The 16164-nt window shown below is 33.7% G+C and overlaps 3 protein-coding genes across 3 annotated transcripts; 1 reads left to right on the top strand and 2 right to left on the bottom strand.

The window, feature by feature from the left end:
- Nucleotides 1-200: 200 nt before the first annotated feature.
- Nucleotides 201-2090, bottom strand: LOC9317857 (heat stress transcription factor B-3). The gene is made up of 2 exons (XM_002879902.2): nucleotides 1246-2090; nucleotides 201-892 (listed from the first exon to the last, which is right to left on the bottom strand). The coding sequence occupies exons 1-2, from the start codon at nucleotides 1546-1548 to the stop codon at nucleotides 452-454; spliced, it is 744 nt and encodes a 247-aa protein (XP_002879948.1). The 5' UTR covers nucleotides 1549-2090; the 3' UTR covers nucleotides 201-451.
- Nucleotides 2091-4413: 2323 nt separating this feature from the next.
- On the top strand, nucleotides 4414-7329 carry LOC9316015 (NADPH-dependent thioredoxin reductase 3). Its single transcript, XM_021028519.1, has 10 exons — nucleotides 4414-4693; nucleotides 4786-4993; nucleotides 5094-5199; nucleotides 5310-5575; nucleotides 5941-6220; nucleotides 6325-6432; nucleotides 6513-6599; nucleotides 6686-6790; nucleotides 6887-7017; nucleotides 7099-7329. Exons 1-10 carry the CDS (start codon nucleotides 4423-4425, stop codon nucleotides 7157-7159), a joined length of 1623 nt encoding a protein of 540 aa, XP_020884178.1. The 5' UTR covers nucleotides 4414-4422; the 3' UTR covers nucleotides 7160-7329.
- Nucleotides 7272-9443, bottom strand: LOC9316014 (short integuments 2, mitochondrial). The gene is made up of 8 exons (XM_002879901.2): nucleotides 9210-9443; nucleotides 9010-9114; nucleotides 8842-8919; nucleotides 8572-8713; nucleotides 8324-8394; nucleotides 8117-8213; nucleotides 7697-7914; nucleotides 7272-7615 (listed from the first exon to the last, which is right to left on the bottom strand). Exons 1-8 carry the CDS (start codon nucleotides 9378-9380, stop codon nucleotides 7337-7339), a joined length of 1161 nt encoding a protein of 386 aa, XP_002879947.1. The 5' UTR covers nucleotides 9381-9443; the 3' UTR covers nucleotides 7272-7336.
- Nucleotides 9444-16164: the final 6721 nt, after the last annotated feature.

Here is a 16164-nt window from a genome sequence, read left to right as displayed (position 1 = left end):
TTCAAACACAGTAAGATCGTTTTGGTAGTTTTTTCATATGGAAATTTGGAATCTCATATATTGTTGATGATTTTTTTTAACTAAAATATGTCTAAGCCAGATGGAGAATTCAGTAACCAGTCAACATAGTCAGATGCTTTTATGCTCTTCCATTGACTAGTTTATCTCCAAAAACCTGCTAAGTGAACAAAAAAAAGAAATAGATTAACCAAAGAGATCTCATTTAGCCAAAATAGTTGTAAAATTCGCAAATACATGAGAAACTGTGCTCTTAATAAATGTCCACGATATGTACCATGTTTTAAACACGAGATCGACTTAATCAATACAACACAGAATCCGAGATTTCTTTCTGATCTTGCATGCATGTCTTAAAAGAGTACTATAGTGGATGCAAAGCTTGTAAGAGTCTGAAGAAACTGGTAGTGAATATCAATCTAGCGATCTAGTTTCATTCAAGTTTTACTCCGAACAACTTAAGCCCATCATCTTCTTCATCATCATCATTTTCATCGGTTTCATCTTCGTCATCTACTCTGTATCTCTCCACCAACTCCATAAGCTGCTTGCATTTCTTCTTGGTTTTCCCCAGTTCGCAGCTTAATAACTCGTTTTCATTCTTCAAGCACTTGTTTTCGTCGAGTAATGCAGTGTATACAAAAGAGGAGGAAGTGGCGGAAGACCGTTGATCCTCATGGTGATGATCAATCCCAATCCGTTGATGATCTTCTTGCTTCACCGTCGTTGTTGTTGATACAACCTGATAATGAGACTTGTTGTGTGACCATTGTTGGCTCTTCCTTCTTCGGATATTGCTCAGAAGCTCTCTTTGCCCCTTTCGAAACATCTCATTACTAAATTCCCATCTTATCGTCGTTACTTTTCGAAACCCCTATAATATTAAGCAAATCCACGTACAAACCCCTATACAAGTGTTATTTCTCAATAAAAATGTTATTTTATTAAACAAAATGTTGATTAGAGATATATTACGCTTTTCTATGTAAACAAATGAAACCTTGCTATTTATAAAAATAACACTCGTTATGTGTTTATAGCTAGCAGAACAAAGAAAAAGATATAGTCATTTACCTAAGTTATTTTGGTATGAATGTTAAGATCATTTACCTAAAGTTAATAAATGTTCATGGACCAATTACCGAAGAAAATATTTTATAGGACTAGTAAACTCAAACAAACACAAATAGTTTTGACTACTTAATTGAAACAGTGGAGCATACGTACGTAAGTATTGAGCTGCCGAACGAAGCTAGAGAAGTTGCAATGCTTGAAAAGTGTTGGTAACAGATCTCTAGAGAATTCTGCCGGCTGCCACACGACGAAGCCAGTTCCGTCTTCGTTCCAAGATATAACCTCGTCCGTTGTCGCATCATCCACCACTTTGTATGTCTTTACCAAGAACGGTGGCGGTGGTGGCGGCTCTAGCTCCGCCGTGGATGTTGACTTTCCGATCATAAACTCCAATGACAAACGCTCCTCGTCGTTAATGTTATCGCTACACCGTGAATGTTCACCAGCATCTTCCATAAAACGAGAATTAATATTCTTGAAGAGAACAAGTAGTATAGAAGATCTCAAACTAGAAAGACGTAACACGACTCCATAGAAAGATATAGAGACATTATTTAATTTAATAAGGTGGTTGAGACAATAATAGAAATACCTTAACAAAAACAAAAAAAACAATAATAGAAATACTTTGAACTATTTTCAAGGAACATATATACGCTTCTAAGTATTTACATATTCTATGAGAATATATGTAACTGTAACATTAACATGCATATAATCATGATGCATATACACACACACACACACACACACACAATTGTGTTTATATATTTTTTCTTATAGTAAAAGAAAATCGATTTTTGATGCCTTGTAATTTTTAGCTTTGAAACCAACCATATATTGATCATATTTATGTCGGATCCACAACCACAACACAACACAACTTTTTTTTTCCCCTCAAACACAGCTCGTCGCTAACAGGTATAGCTTAACGACATTTTGCATTTAATTTTTGTATGCTACTGGATTAATTTACCCACACAAGATAATGAATTATTTTTGTATTAATATAGATTTCTTAAGTTTTACAGGAAACTGCATTAGTCGTTGCTTTTACCAACCGAGCTATATTGTCAATATATTTTTAGTTGTAACGTGTGTGTTTGATTAGACGTATAGGAAACAAACAAAAATGATTTTATAAAAAAATCACGAGGTATATATATATGTGTGAATACACATATATTTATGTATGTTGGTAAAATTGGATATTGTGATATGAAGCAACTAGTTTGGACCCCCTTTAGGTGTTGTGGTACTATCAATTTACAAAAACAAGGAACGCAAATCATGCATATTATTCATCATGTTTACCTATATTTGTAAGATTTTGTTCTCTCATGATTAATCAAGTACTAATCATAAAAACAAATTTCTCGAAATGGACGACTGCAAAGTATCACATTTATTATCAATCTTGTTTCTCTAAAGAATACCACTTCTTAAATTTAATATATATATATATATATATATATATATATATATATATATATACATATATTTATATTCTTAAAAAAAATCCGTTCTAATGTTACTTTGTAAAAAATGATTGTCAATTTGATATTGCAAGAATAATTATGATTTTCATTATATTAGCTTCGTTGTTTTGTAGGAGCATGCAAATTGTTCGTTTTTTCAAAAATCGATGACTATTCTTTTACATTACATATATGCTTTGTTAATTTATTATAATAGTGTAAACAAGTAATTTTTTACTTTCCATTCAATCGATTGGAATGGAAAGTGAAAAAAGTGATCATTCATCACAGATTATATTATTTAGGTTTGTGGTATGATAAAGGTATGTAAGTTTATAGCAGAAATTCCAAATTAAAATTAATCGAAGTTTCAGTTGGATAATTAAAAGTTCCCAAAGTTATGTTTTTTTCCAAGACGTAATCAAGTAATTTAAGTTAATGTCAATTTTAGCACAATAGTAATGCAAGAAATGAAACCTTTAGATCTCTATTGGTCAAAGTTGGGGACAGTGATGTATTTCAGGTCATCTACTGGTGTTTGAAGGGATTACCGACAATGCTCCTTTGACGGCGCGTACAATCCACGCGTCTCTAGTAGAGAGAAACAAATAGAGAGAGAAGAGAGAAACAAAATAGAGAGAGAGATAACTGAACTAATAGTACAAATCAGAACAGTCAGGCATGGTTCAAAAACCACATCCAGCATATACTCCAGCATTTTAGGGCTCAAATGCAAGTCTTTAGCAGCCGTTGTTGAATGTTGAATGCGAATTTTATTAATATAGATGGTAAGTTACTTAAAAAAAATCGAATTTAACAGTTTTAATAGTCAAGAACAGTTTAAGAAACTTCAAATGGCAAACCATCGAGTTTGGATGACAAGTAAGAACACAATGCGTTTTTTTTTTTTTTACCATAAAGTAGTAATTTACGTTTAGTGGCGTGGCGTCATAACAAATCTATACAACATCAAATGAAAGTACATTTTGTTGACTAAAACATTCCAAGTGCATGGAATTCAGACACTAGACTAAAGATAAAGATCCTTGCTTTCATTGGGCTGCTCTTTTTGGTCAGCTTAACTTTTTTGACTTACAAAAGATTAGTCTGTCACCTTCCCTCACCAACTCCTAGTTTCATTTCCACTTCACATCGAACTAATTAAGTAAATTGTAGTCTCCGTATTTAGTTAGTTATAATTTATAAATTATAATGTGTTATTTCTAATCTAATCCGAAATATCTAATTTACGAATGTCATCGTTGAATTTTGTTATCTTATTCTAAGAAAGATGGTTCATAGTGATTCATCACTGTATAGTTCTGAAACAAAATTCAAAAACCTTATGAGAATATCGCGATCAAAATGGTAAAACTATATGTGTTCTTGAAAAAAACTTCAAACGTACGAATTTTTTTTTTCGTAACATAAAATGTTTCTCCTTCTCACCAAAGAAAGAAAGAAACTTTATGCAATCCGCACAAAGATTAGCCAATTTTCCGGTGGGTTTAAGAATCCTCGTCGTGACTCAATATTTGAGACCAAAGAAGGCCCATTTATGGCCCAATAAAAAAGGCTAAAAAGCGTCCATCCACTTAAACAAAACTCTTGGTGAGCTTTCCAACTTCAAAAAAATACGATTGGCTTATCACTCCGTTGAAAAGACGAAGTAAAATCAGTCAACACACATCTCCACCGTACATACGCTTCATCTCTTAGATCCAACGGTTTAAAATCATCTAAGCCTGTGGACTTGGAAGCAAAGAGATAATGCTGAGGCGCGTGAGGCACAGTCGCCAACAGAAATCGGGATGTTTTTTTTTTTTAACTGCAAAGCCAAAAAGACAATTGTATGGTCTCTGGTAAGGTAAGGCAACAAAACATGGCTGCGTCTCCCAAGATAGGCATCGGAATTGCCTCCGTCTCATCGTCTCACCGCGTCTCCGCCGCCTCATCTGCTCTTTCTCCTCCGTATCATCTCTTCTCTCTCAGCACTACTACTACTACTACTACACGTCACGGCGGCTCCTTACTCCTCCGTCAACCAACCCGAACTCGCTCTTCCGATTCCCTCCGCCTCAGAGTCTCCGCCACCGCCAATTCGACGTCTTCTTCTTCAGGAGGTACTTTAGGACTTCCTCTTTTCTTCTTTCTTAAGGTTTTTGGCAGTGTAAGTAATCGAGCTCTGTGTTGGTTTTATAATTCCTAATTGCAGGCGAGATTATCGAGAATGTAGTGATTATAGGCTCCGGTCCGGCCGGTTATACGGCGGCGATATATGCAGCGCGCGCCAATTTGAAGCCGGTGGTTTTTGAAGGGTATCAGATGGGCGGAGTTCCCGGTGGACAATTGATGACAACTACTGAAGTTGAGAATTTTCCGGGATTCCCAGACGGGATTACGGGGCCGGATTTAATGGAGAAGTGAGCATTTTGATTCTTTTGTTAGTTTGTGGCGTTTCTTTCATGAGGCTCTATATAGGAGATCATGTTTCTGATGCAATTTTTTGTGTGAAATTTGTAGAATGAGAAAGCAAGCTGAGAGATGGGGAGCAGAGTTGTATCCAGAAGATGTTGAATCTCTTAATGTCACAACTGCTCCTTTTACTGTGCAAACTAGTGAACGTAAGGTGATTATCTTTCTTTGTTTCTCACTATTTTTTTTTTTTAATTCAAAATAGTTTTTATTGGCTTGAGCTCTCTTCCGATGTTTTTTCCATTTGTGTTAATTTTTTTATAGGTCAAGTGCCATAGTATTATATATGCCACTGGAGCTACAGCAAGGAGGTTAAGGCTACCTCGGGAGGAAGAGTTCTGGAGTAGGGGGATAAGTGCGTGCGCAATCTGTGATGGAGCTTCTCCTTTATTTAAGGGGCAAGTACTTGCCGTGGTTGGAGGAGGAGATACAGCTACAGAGGAAGCCTTGTACCTCACGAAATATGCCCGTCATGTTCATTTGCTTGTTCGCAGAGACCAGTTGAGAGCTTCCAAGGCTATGCAAGATAGGTGAGTTCTTATATTCATCACTTCTTGGTTTTATTTCTACTCCTCTTCTTTGACTTCTGAAGATAAACAGTTCAATTTCAATAAGTGGTATGTCTACACTAGGAAATGGAGATTGTCATAGCTATGTTGAGGGTTCTTTGTTGCATGTATTGACTGCTATCCCCTGTTCCCTCGCAAATCCATTGGATATTTCTGGGAAAGCCTTTGGTTGTGATTTCCATCCCATGTAAATTTATAACCAACCAGTATAGTGCTTATTTCGTTTGCTGGCTATCGGAATTATAGACTAATGAGCACAACGTAAGTTGAGTCTTTTCAACACCCTGAGTGTTTTTTTAACAGGTTGGTTATGGCGAATGTTTCAGAGTGATCAACAATCCAAACATCACAGTGCATTACAACACGGAAACCGTGGACGTATTGAGCAACACCAAGGGACAGATGTCTGGCATTCTACTCAGAAGACTTGATACGGGTGAAGAAACCGAGCTGGAGGCAAAAGGATTGTTTTATGGAATAGGGCATTCGCCAAACAGCCAGTTATTGGAAGGCCAAGTCGAACTCGACAGCTCGGGGTACGTCTTGGTTCGGGAAGGAACATCAAATACATCAGTTGACGGGGTATTCGCTGCAGGAGATGTGCAGGTTATACTTTGGAACTTTTAGCCATCTTCAGATGTTGGTATTAACTCTGTAAAGTCATATTGGTTCGATAATTGTGTTAGCTACTCTTCCATTTGTCACTCTAGGACCATGAATGGAGACAAGCTGTAACTGCTGCTGGATCAGGATGCATAGCTGCTTTGTCAGCCGAGAGATACCTCACAAGTAACAATCTTCTTGTTGAATTTCACCAGGTAGAAAATTTTCAGAAATATCTTATATCTTAAGCACACTTTACAAGGCTTACACTCTTTCATGTTCTACCTCATGGCAGCCTCAAACTGAAGAGGCCAAGAAAGAATTCACACAACGCGATGTCCAAGAAAAGTTTGACATCACTCTTACAAAGCATAAGGGACAGGTTTGTTAACATATGAACCTTAACGTATTATCTACAAGCATTTTATCTGCCTCACATCTTCCTCGTGTTTTTTCCCCTGCTTTCAGTATGCTCTTAGAAAATTATACCATGAGAGTCCAAGAGTTATATTGGTACTATACACTTCACCAACGTGTGGCCCCTGTAGGACTCTGAAGCCTATTTTAAACAAGGTATTCCTTCAATAGTCAGACTTGAAATTCATCGGAAGAGATCTTACTGGACTGATTTACTAACCATTTGTTCATTTCTCCTTCATTTTGTTTCAGGTGGTCGATGAGTATAACCATGATGTGCATTTTGTGGAGATTGACATTGAGGAAGATCAAGAAATTGCTGAAGCCGCTGGAATCATGGGAACCCCATGTGTGCAGTTCTTCAAGAACAAGGAAATGCTCAGGTCGGGAAACGTTCTCTCAGTTTTAGGATTGTATAGATTAAATTGTGTTCAGGTTTGGCTAAAGATTCCGAGTCTCTGCAGGACTATATCGGGTGTGAAGATGAAGAAAGAGTACCGGGAATTCATTGAGGCCAATAAATGAGGACACCCAATAGATTTTATTGTTTCTGGCAGATGCCAAATCTTATCATGATTCGATTTTGTTCATTCAAATACTTTGGAGTTACTGGAGCAACGCCATTGAATCTCAAATGTAAACAAATAGAATCATCATATTAAGCTGCACGCATAATGTGTTGCAATTTGCTTTAAGATTACTTTACGAAACTACTACCCGTCTCGAATTGGGGTGGTCAGTTTCAGTTTCAGGGACATCGTCAAGGATAAAGGGACCAAGTCTACCTGTCCTAAACAAAGTAAGAAATTTCTTGGAGACCATTAACCTTGCTTCGGATGCTTTGTGAGGAATCTTCAGTGCCTTCTGTAGAACTTCAAACTGTTGCTCTATCAAACATTCCAAATCATTCTCATCCTCTGTGTCCCCATCAAATTCTGAGAGCGTTATATACAGTGATCGTTGCACTTCTGAAATCATATCCTGTATATAACAGGGAACCTCCATTGGTGAGGACAATTTCATGAGGGAAGCAAGGTAGAGATATAAGGTTAATATGCTAACCCCGACATAGTGCAGAGCAGATGAATCTGGTTGTTTGGTTCTCTGGTGTCGAAGATCCTTTAGGTTATAGCTTGGTTTATCTATACAGTCTGCATGAGGCCCTTCGTTTCTTCCCTCAACTAAGTACTTCCAATGAAGAGGAGTCCCTCGAATGTTTAGAATAGCTAGAAAGTATTGTGCAATCCGCTCTTCACCCACTACTGAATCTTTAACGGACCCTTTGAATGTCAAACGCATAAAAATTAGCTAGGGAGATCATATGCTTTAAGAAATCTGTCCCTGGAGTAGATAAACACTAAGAACTGAGATTATAAGACCTAAACTGTATCATCTTTTGATGAAGTATATCTAGTGAACGGGTTTACATGATCTAGCACATAGAAGAAAGAAGAGAAAGGAGATAAAGATATAGATAAGAACCTGAAAGAGCAAGCTTTAAACCGGTTTCGATATCAGGAATACTTGGTACCAACACACCAGGGGAGTCTAGAACATATATGCTAGGTCGATGAGCAATCTGTACCACAGAACAATTTCAGTATGAGTTCCAAAATCATGCTGGGGCATAAGAAGCAAATCCACAAACAAAAGGCAAAAGGAAAAAGAGGAGGAAGAGATAAAGATTACCTTGAAACCAGCAATATCTTGTGTTACACCAGGCAATGGACCAACCGTAGCTCTCTTTAATCTCTCCTGCACTATGCACATAATGCATATAATAACGAAAATAAGCCACATTACATTTCCTTCATCATTTTGTTCATGAAATAATCAACTTGTAAGTTTAAGTTTGGAGAAATGGGATTCAGAGTTCAGACTATATCCGTGAAATGTGTATATAATACAGCCTATAAGCTGAGAAACTAATCTCTTACCAGGAAAGCGAGCTGCTGCGATTTGATGGACCGAATTAATGAGTGCAGATTTTCCAACATTGGGGACACCAACCACCATCACAAGTAAAGTAGGCTCCCTAGCAATCACTTCCTTGAGCTTCAACTCCACGAGATCAAGAAGCTTCGAAATCATACAAAGAAGGTAACTTTTTCAAATTCAGAATAGTAGCAATCATTCACAAATTATGTGTATGACAAAACTATTACTGATTTAACACACAAACCTAAATGTAAAGAGGATCATCTAACCTTCATGACAGAGCTTCTGCTATGAGCATTAATGGCAATACAATCTTGCTTGCTAGATTCGAAATGACGAGTCCATTTCTACAAATTGCAGAAAAAAATCAGAAACACAACCTCACAGAGACTAACAAGAAGAAAACACAAGGGCCACAAAAAAAAAAAACGAATTACATTGAGAACATTAGGGTTTGCTAAATCTTTCTTATTGAGAGCAATGATACGTCTCTTAGCTGACATTTGGGATTGTAGATCCTCGTTCGCCGATGACAGAGGAATCTGCATAGATACCAGAAAAAGACAATCCAGATTAATACTTCCACGATGATAAAGGGATATAAATAAAGAGAGCTAGTGTGAGTGAGTGTACGGACACGAGCATCGCGAACTTCGATAACGAGATCGGAGAGCTTGAGGCGGTTGCGAATGGCGCGAGTAGCTGCAGCCATATGACCGGGAAACCAATTGATTTTTCCAGCGTCTTTAGCGAAGCTCATTCCGCCGATTAAACCTTTCTTCACTGTCTTCTTCAACATCATCACCATTTTCTCCGGCAACAAACAGCTTCAGAGGAGAAAGAGGGGTTCTCTGAGGTTTTTCAGCTCCTCACAAAAACACCGAAGCCAATGTGGTTATAGAAATTGGGCTTAATATGGGCTTTATATGATTTAATTTTTGGGCTTATTACAATTTTTACATAGGAAAAATACGTTTATGCAACAAAACAGTTTTGACGACCCACCACCCATTTGGGGATGCTTTAACTGTTATTTATTGAGGCAGTAAGAAAATCATGGTACGGAGAAGTGGTTTCACTGTTTTAATCATTTGGTACAGAGATTTGTTAACTTATCACTGTAATTATCCCACCGTTATTTTTTACCATTATTTCTTTTACTGTTTTTATAATTAAATATCATAACTAAAAATATTACGTATTTTAATTTTTACTTATATATGTATATATATATATATATATAGTAAACTTATATATTTTAATTTTTACTATATATAAACAACAATTTTACCAACATACGTATACATAACATACAAAACTCCCCCTCGATGATCTACTACACCATCATCAATCTTTGGACAGATAGATGCATCTGGCTGTCTCAACGAGAAAGAATGTCTACAACTACAAGGACAAAACGTGAAACTTGACTTGAGATTTGGGACACTTTGCTCGCTCGATAGCTTTGTAGTAGGTTGTTGTTGGCTCAAATAGTCAAATCTCAATGGTTTGCTCATTCCTAGCTTATCTCATATATATGCATTATTGTTTTATCTAGTTTCAACTTTAACTTTGCCAAAGAAACTCATTACCCGTAAAACTTTGGTAATTAACGTATATGTTATATTTTGGTGATACGTACAAATCCACATTTTATCCACACACAAAAAATTGCGTCCGATAACTATTTTAGTTTAACCCAAAAAAAAAAAAACTATTTTAGTTGTGTTTTTTTTTAAATGGTTTAAGTTTGTTGGAGTATTTTTATTATTAATACATGTGATATTAACACACTTATTAATTAGTGAATAATTGACAAATGATCAAATATCTGTAACTACTTAGAAGATATTTATGTTGTTTTTTCTTTATTAAAGAGATATTTATGTTGTTCATCAGCTTAAGCTAAACACGTGTTTGATTAACATAATTATCATTATGTTGCTAATTGGATGGATGAGCACTTTAGGAACACACTAGTTGTTTTTGGAGGATATAATTGATGGTACGAAGATTAGCAATAATTTTAGTTTCGGGTATAATGCTTTGTTAAATAGTAATGCATTATTAAGGCAGAAAAAGTCACTACCTTTGTCGGCTTAAGATCCAAAAAAAAAATATCTCGTGAAAATATCTCATGCATGGAAATATCATTCACGTTGTCCTTTCTTTCTGGAGACTGTAAGGATAATGTTTTCTTTATTTGTATAATTAAATATTGTAAATCACTCTGTGCGAATACGTGGACGTGTGTTTTATACGAATATATAAGTTACATAACATCAATTATAGAGAGAGATTCAATCAATTTTGTAAAGAAAAAGTATTATTTTGTTTGGTAACGTTAGGATATTTCAGATCTCTGGTCTTTGATTTGTTCTAACCTGCAAAGATATATTAGACTATCGTACATATATTATACAATTAATTAAGTTAATGTTTATTTTGGACTTTATTTAGGCTCGATTTATGGTAAATTTCTTAGCCGCGTCGACCTCTTGATCTGAACAAAAAAAATTAACATCCCGGTTCGTAATGAGCCATTGAGAGTAATTTATAACATTTAGTTCTTTACATTCTTCATGACTGTTCAGTATATTTATATATCATTGCACTGATGAAACAGATTAATTGTTGATCACTAACAAAAAAAAAAACATATTTTTATTTGTTCTTTTATTTTGCATTTCTATTTGTATTCATAAAAGATTATGTGTAAATAAAAGATTAAATGGTTTTATTTCTGTTTTTGTTCTCTCTCATACCTCCTTCTCTTTCAATACTACTATACTAGTTTCCACCTTTTTTGAAATGATCCAAAAAAGGATTCCTAGTCACAAGTTATATCCAAATACGTACAGTAAGAGCAATTTTAGAAATTTAAATAATTCATTTTCTCTTACTCATATATTCGGCTAATTTGTATATCTTGAACCTGTAGTTACATTCAATGATAACAAAATTCAAGGATATATGCAAATGATCAATTTAAAACTAACAAATAACAATATTAATATGTCATACATATTACTAGATGATTATAGCGTCATACTCAACCATATGTAGGATCATTTTCTATAAATGATCGTTTCTATTATATAATATAGTTTTTTTTTTTTGGTATCAAGCAAAAGATTGAAGAATGTGCTATTGTTAAGACTACTACACCAGCTTCAAAGACAATAAAATCTCAGCAAGTCTGAAGAGCAGAAGCATAATTTGATCTAGGACAGTTTATCATGTAATATTGTTAAGTGTGTGTGCATGAAAAACAATCGATTAATGACATGGTCAGAGTTGAAAAAAGTTCATCAACTTGTTAACTCCCGTCATAATATTTGATTAACGCAACGCTGCTACAACGAATGAGATATCATTTAACTCTACTTGATCTCTAAACCTAAGAAAAAATATGAACTGTAAAAGAAAAAATATAATTAAGACATAAAAAATCAAGATAATACAAAATAGGGTGTCAAAGTGATGATTGATCTATGTGACCAAAGGCATGTTACCACTACGATTGATTGAACGATCACCTATATATCATGTATGTTATATGGTTGGTTGGACTTGACTCTTGAGGCACCATATGAGGCCATCCTTATATATGTATAAAAAATATTTTTACATTTTAAAATCGAAGGTAGATAAGGTTTAGAATATGATAACGTTAAACCCAAAAAGAGAAAGTTTTAGGATAGTAAGGCTAATTATGGCTCACTTATTTGACTATATATATTCACACGAAAATCATGATTTACCATCGCCAAATTGAGCAAAGCTAATCCATAGTGTCATAGTGATTCCTCTTTTTATGTCGGATCCACTATATAACTATTAGATATACACTTTCTATTGATTTTATTCTTTTAAGAAAAAATAAATCAGTGTTAAGAAATTAACATTCAAAGAGTAAAATTTTATGTTTTTATTATTACGAAATTCTAGTGTTAACGCACCGCAGTTATACACGTGAAGATTCACTAATTAGTCATAAACAATGTATACATATATTAAACAAAAAATGTATACATATGCCGGGGCAAGAGAATTCAGATTTGCCAACCCAAAAAGCGCATTGCTCCATAATATTATAATGCCTAGTTTCCAAAATATTAAAAATTTATAATGCATATATAGTAGCATAGGTTAATTAAATCAGAAACGCAAATACTGCATACATTTTCCTCCTACGTACGGGATATAAGATATATTTAAAAACGAAAAATAATTTATAAGAATAGCCAGCTTTAACAAATAAAAGGATTGTTATTTTCATTTCAAATATTATTCATCAAAATTAGTATTTTGTCACATGTGGATTTCCATCCATATTTTGTTGGAAAATTATAAAAAAAATGTTTGTCGTAAATTATATTGAAAATGTTATTTGGATTTGATAATTTATATATCGTATGCTAATTTCAGTAAATTATTTCCACCAAGTCATGTTATTTTATATCCCTAGAAAAATGGAGGAAATGATCGATCCGTTAGAAGAAAAGAATATAGAAAGAGAGGATCATATGAAGACAGAAGTGTAAAAGAAAAAACAGGAAGACATGATGCAGATTAGATTTGCCCGAAGAAAAAGTGTCAATATTAAAATTGTTATGGCGAGGGCATGTGTTCATGATGGGTTCTATCTGGAATCAGGTGTACAATTAAGCTTATTTAATCAATAATAATGCAACACCTTATATGATATGCATGGATACATGTGCTTTCTGAGTATATATCTATCATTTATAGCATGACTAACTAAAAGTTTTGTGTATAGCGCTAGCTATTGCTAGCCAGTAGCCACATATGTATTATTTTCTGATATTTTGTTCCCGTATACCAAATTTATGTGCGAGTAAGTGATGACTTTTAAAAGTCTATGAAACAATATTTGTGGGTTAGCTAGGTTTATATTGCTCGATTTGCCTTCATGATTGTTTCTCATTTTCGGAGACTCAAGGAAAGCTACCTCCATGCGCGATTTGTTAAGTAGAAATTGGTTTAAATTGCTCCTTCCGTAGTTTTCTGATTCACGCAGTTCCATATATACCTCTTTGTATATATTTTCCCCGTAGGAACGACGAACAACTTAATTAGTGTTTCCGTTCGACACACAATTTTTTGTGATCTTTGTGGATTAATGGAAAATAAAGTCGATCGATATTCATTGACCTACGACTTGTTACTATAAGATATAGACAGCGCGTAAACTTCAAAGCTGCGTGCGATAGTGTCAAAATCTGTTTATATAGCACATGCACTTTTAGTGATGTAAACAAAAATTGTTTACTAAAACAAGGTAGCACATGCATGCTTTCTCTTTTTGGCAGAAAAATAAACCTTTACAATTTTATTGGAAATATGCTTCTCTTTTTTCTAATAGAAAAGTCACAACTGTGGTCTTTACATTTCTGTCTCCATATATATGATCCGCTCTATCGTCTAGGCTAGCTATGATGCATAAACGTATTACGTAGAGGACGATCGATATGTATTTGTATATATATCAGAGTAATAGAATGGCCGATGCAGTTTGTTTTAATATTTCACATGTAGGTATGCATGCATTTCATATTATAATACGGAGCCCGCTAATTATTGTTTGGTATAGATTTTATAAAAGTTTTGTTTGTTTTTTTTAAAAAACTTTTCATTTTGTTCATTAGATTTATGAAGTTTATCCGAACTAGTTATTTTAATTGATCTGGAACTTAATTTTAAAAAAATATATATATAACTTTTTGTAAAGTCTAAAACAATAGAAATATTTTGGAGCTAGGAGATTAAGATTCGAGTTATTTCACTGCTATTCTAATCATAGTTGATCAATAAAAATTTTAAACTAGATTTTAACCCGCGGTGTAATTTATTTTTTTAAGTTAGTATATATAAAATTTTATAAATTGTATCTCCTTATAAAATATTTATGTTTTATAGTTTATAATTATTATCAAGTAACGGTATATCACGAGTTCACAGAACAATAATAAACTGAGGATTTAACTCGTATTAAAGCGGCATGTTAATGATATTTTAAAATTTTATAAATATTGATTCAAACCCGTTCGCCATATAAATCCGTTCCGAAATATAATCCGTCCCATAATTTCTTAACCCGTCCCATGATTTGTTTTCTAAAAGTAGTGATTTTAAAATTAAATGATTTTTTATTATATATAAAGTTTATAAATTGTATCATTCTCTAAGACATTTATATTTTAATAAACTAAGGATTGAATCTGTATTAAAGCGACATGTTAATGATATTTTAAAATTTTATAAATGTTGATTCAAGCTCGTCCACCATATAACCCGTCATGTAATTTTTTAACCCGTCCCGTAATTTATTTTCTAAAAGTAGTAATTTTAAAAAAATTAACGATTATTTATTATAGATAAAAGTTTATGAATTGTATCATATTCAAAGACATTTATATTTTATAGTTTACAATTGTTATTAAGTAACATTATACCACGGGACAATTTTTGATTTTACACAATCTTTTCTAAATGAGACTGATTTGATATGTCTAATATTAGTGGTATTAAAAAAAAAATTAAGGATTTAATCCGTATTGAAGCGGCGGATTAATGATATTTTAATCTTTTTATTATTGTTGATTCAAAAACCCGTCTCGCCAAATCCTTCCGGCCAAAAAACTCATTTATTTTATTAATGTTGATCTTATTTATGATATGATTCTGAATCATTGTCTAAATATTTTAATCGATGTAGAACGTTGAACACACATTTTTGTCAATTGGATAATATATGTCCGTTTTTAAAATTTTGAATCACAGTATATGTAGAAAAAAAATTGAATTTTTTTTACTTTATGTATTATATGATGATTCAAAACAGTTAAAAACAAATTAAACAAAGATGATAGGAGAATCATAATTCTAAATCATAATCAAATCTTCAAAATATCTAAACTATTAAATATGGAATATCCGGTGTATGAGTTGGGTTAAATATAACCCGACCCAACAAACTTTTTATGAACAAAATTTAAAAACGGGTCGGGTATCCGATATACCCGGAAGCATTTTTACCCACCCGTCACCAAAGTGTTGCAAAAATACTAGTATAGATGATAAATAATACTATACTTTTTTTACAGATTTTAGAATTTAGTTTGGATTTCAGTTGACGATTCTGCGGTTATTTTATATAAAGTAACATGAATGGAAAACAAATGTGGTCCTAAAATGCAAAGGAGTTTTTGTAAAAGGGAATTTTTGGCTTTGCGGCTGTTTGATGAGATTTTGGACTTTGTCCACTAATTTAAAAGCCAATCCCTGTGGTCTGTGGGGCTTCCGCTCTTTCCCACCCACTTTTTTCACGATCCATCCCTCTATTTTCCATCTCCTTATACTTCTTCCCCATACTTTAATATTAGTTTCTGGTTGTATTCTCGCATATTCCATCAATGATAATAGCTCTAAATTCTTATGTAAATTAACTAATTCAATTCGTATGTAAATTAACTAATATCTTTTATATATTTTTACAAATATTATTCCTTAATTTTTTTTTTATAGTTTACCTAGAAGTGTAACTGACTAATTTGATGGTATTATAT

Source organism: Arabidopsis lyrata (assembly GCF_000004255.2).
Source record: "Arabidopsis lyrata subsp. lyrata unplaced genomic scaffold ARALYscaffold_4, whole genome shotgun sequence".
NCBI classification, from domain to species: domain Eukaryota; kingdom Viridiplantae; phylum Streptophyta; class Magnoliopsida; order Brassicales; family Brassicaceae; genus Arabidopsis; species Arabidopsis lyrata.
The sequence above is the reverse complement of the archived record's forward strand: the minus strand, read 5'-3'. Positions and strand labels throughout refer to the sequence as shown.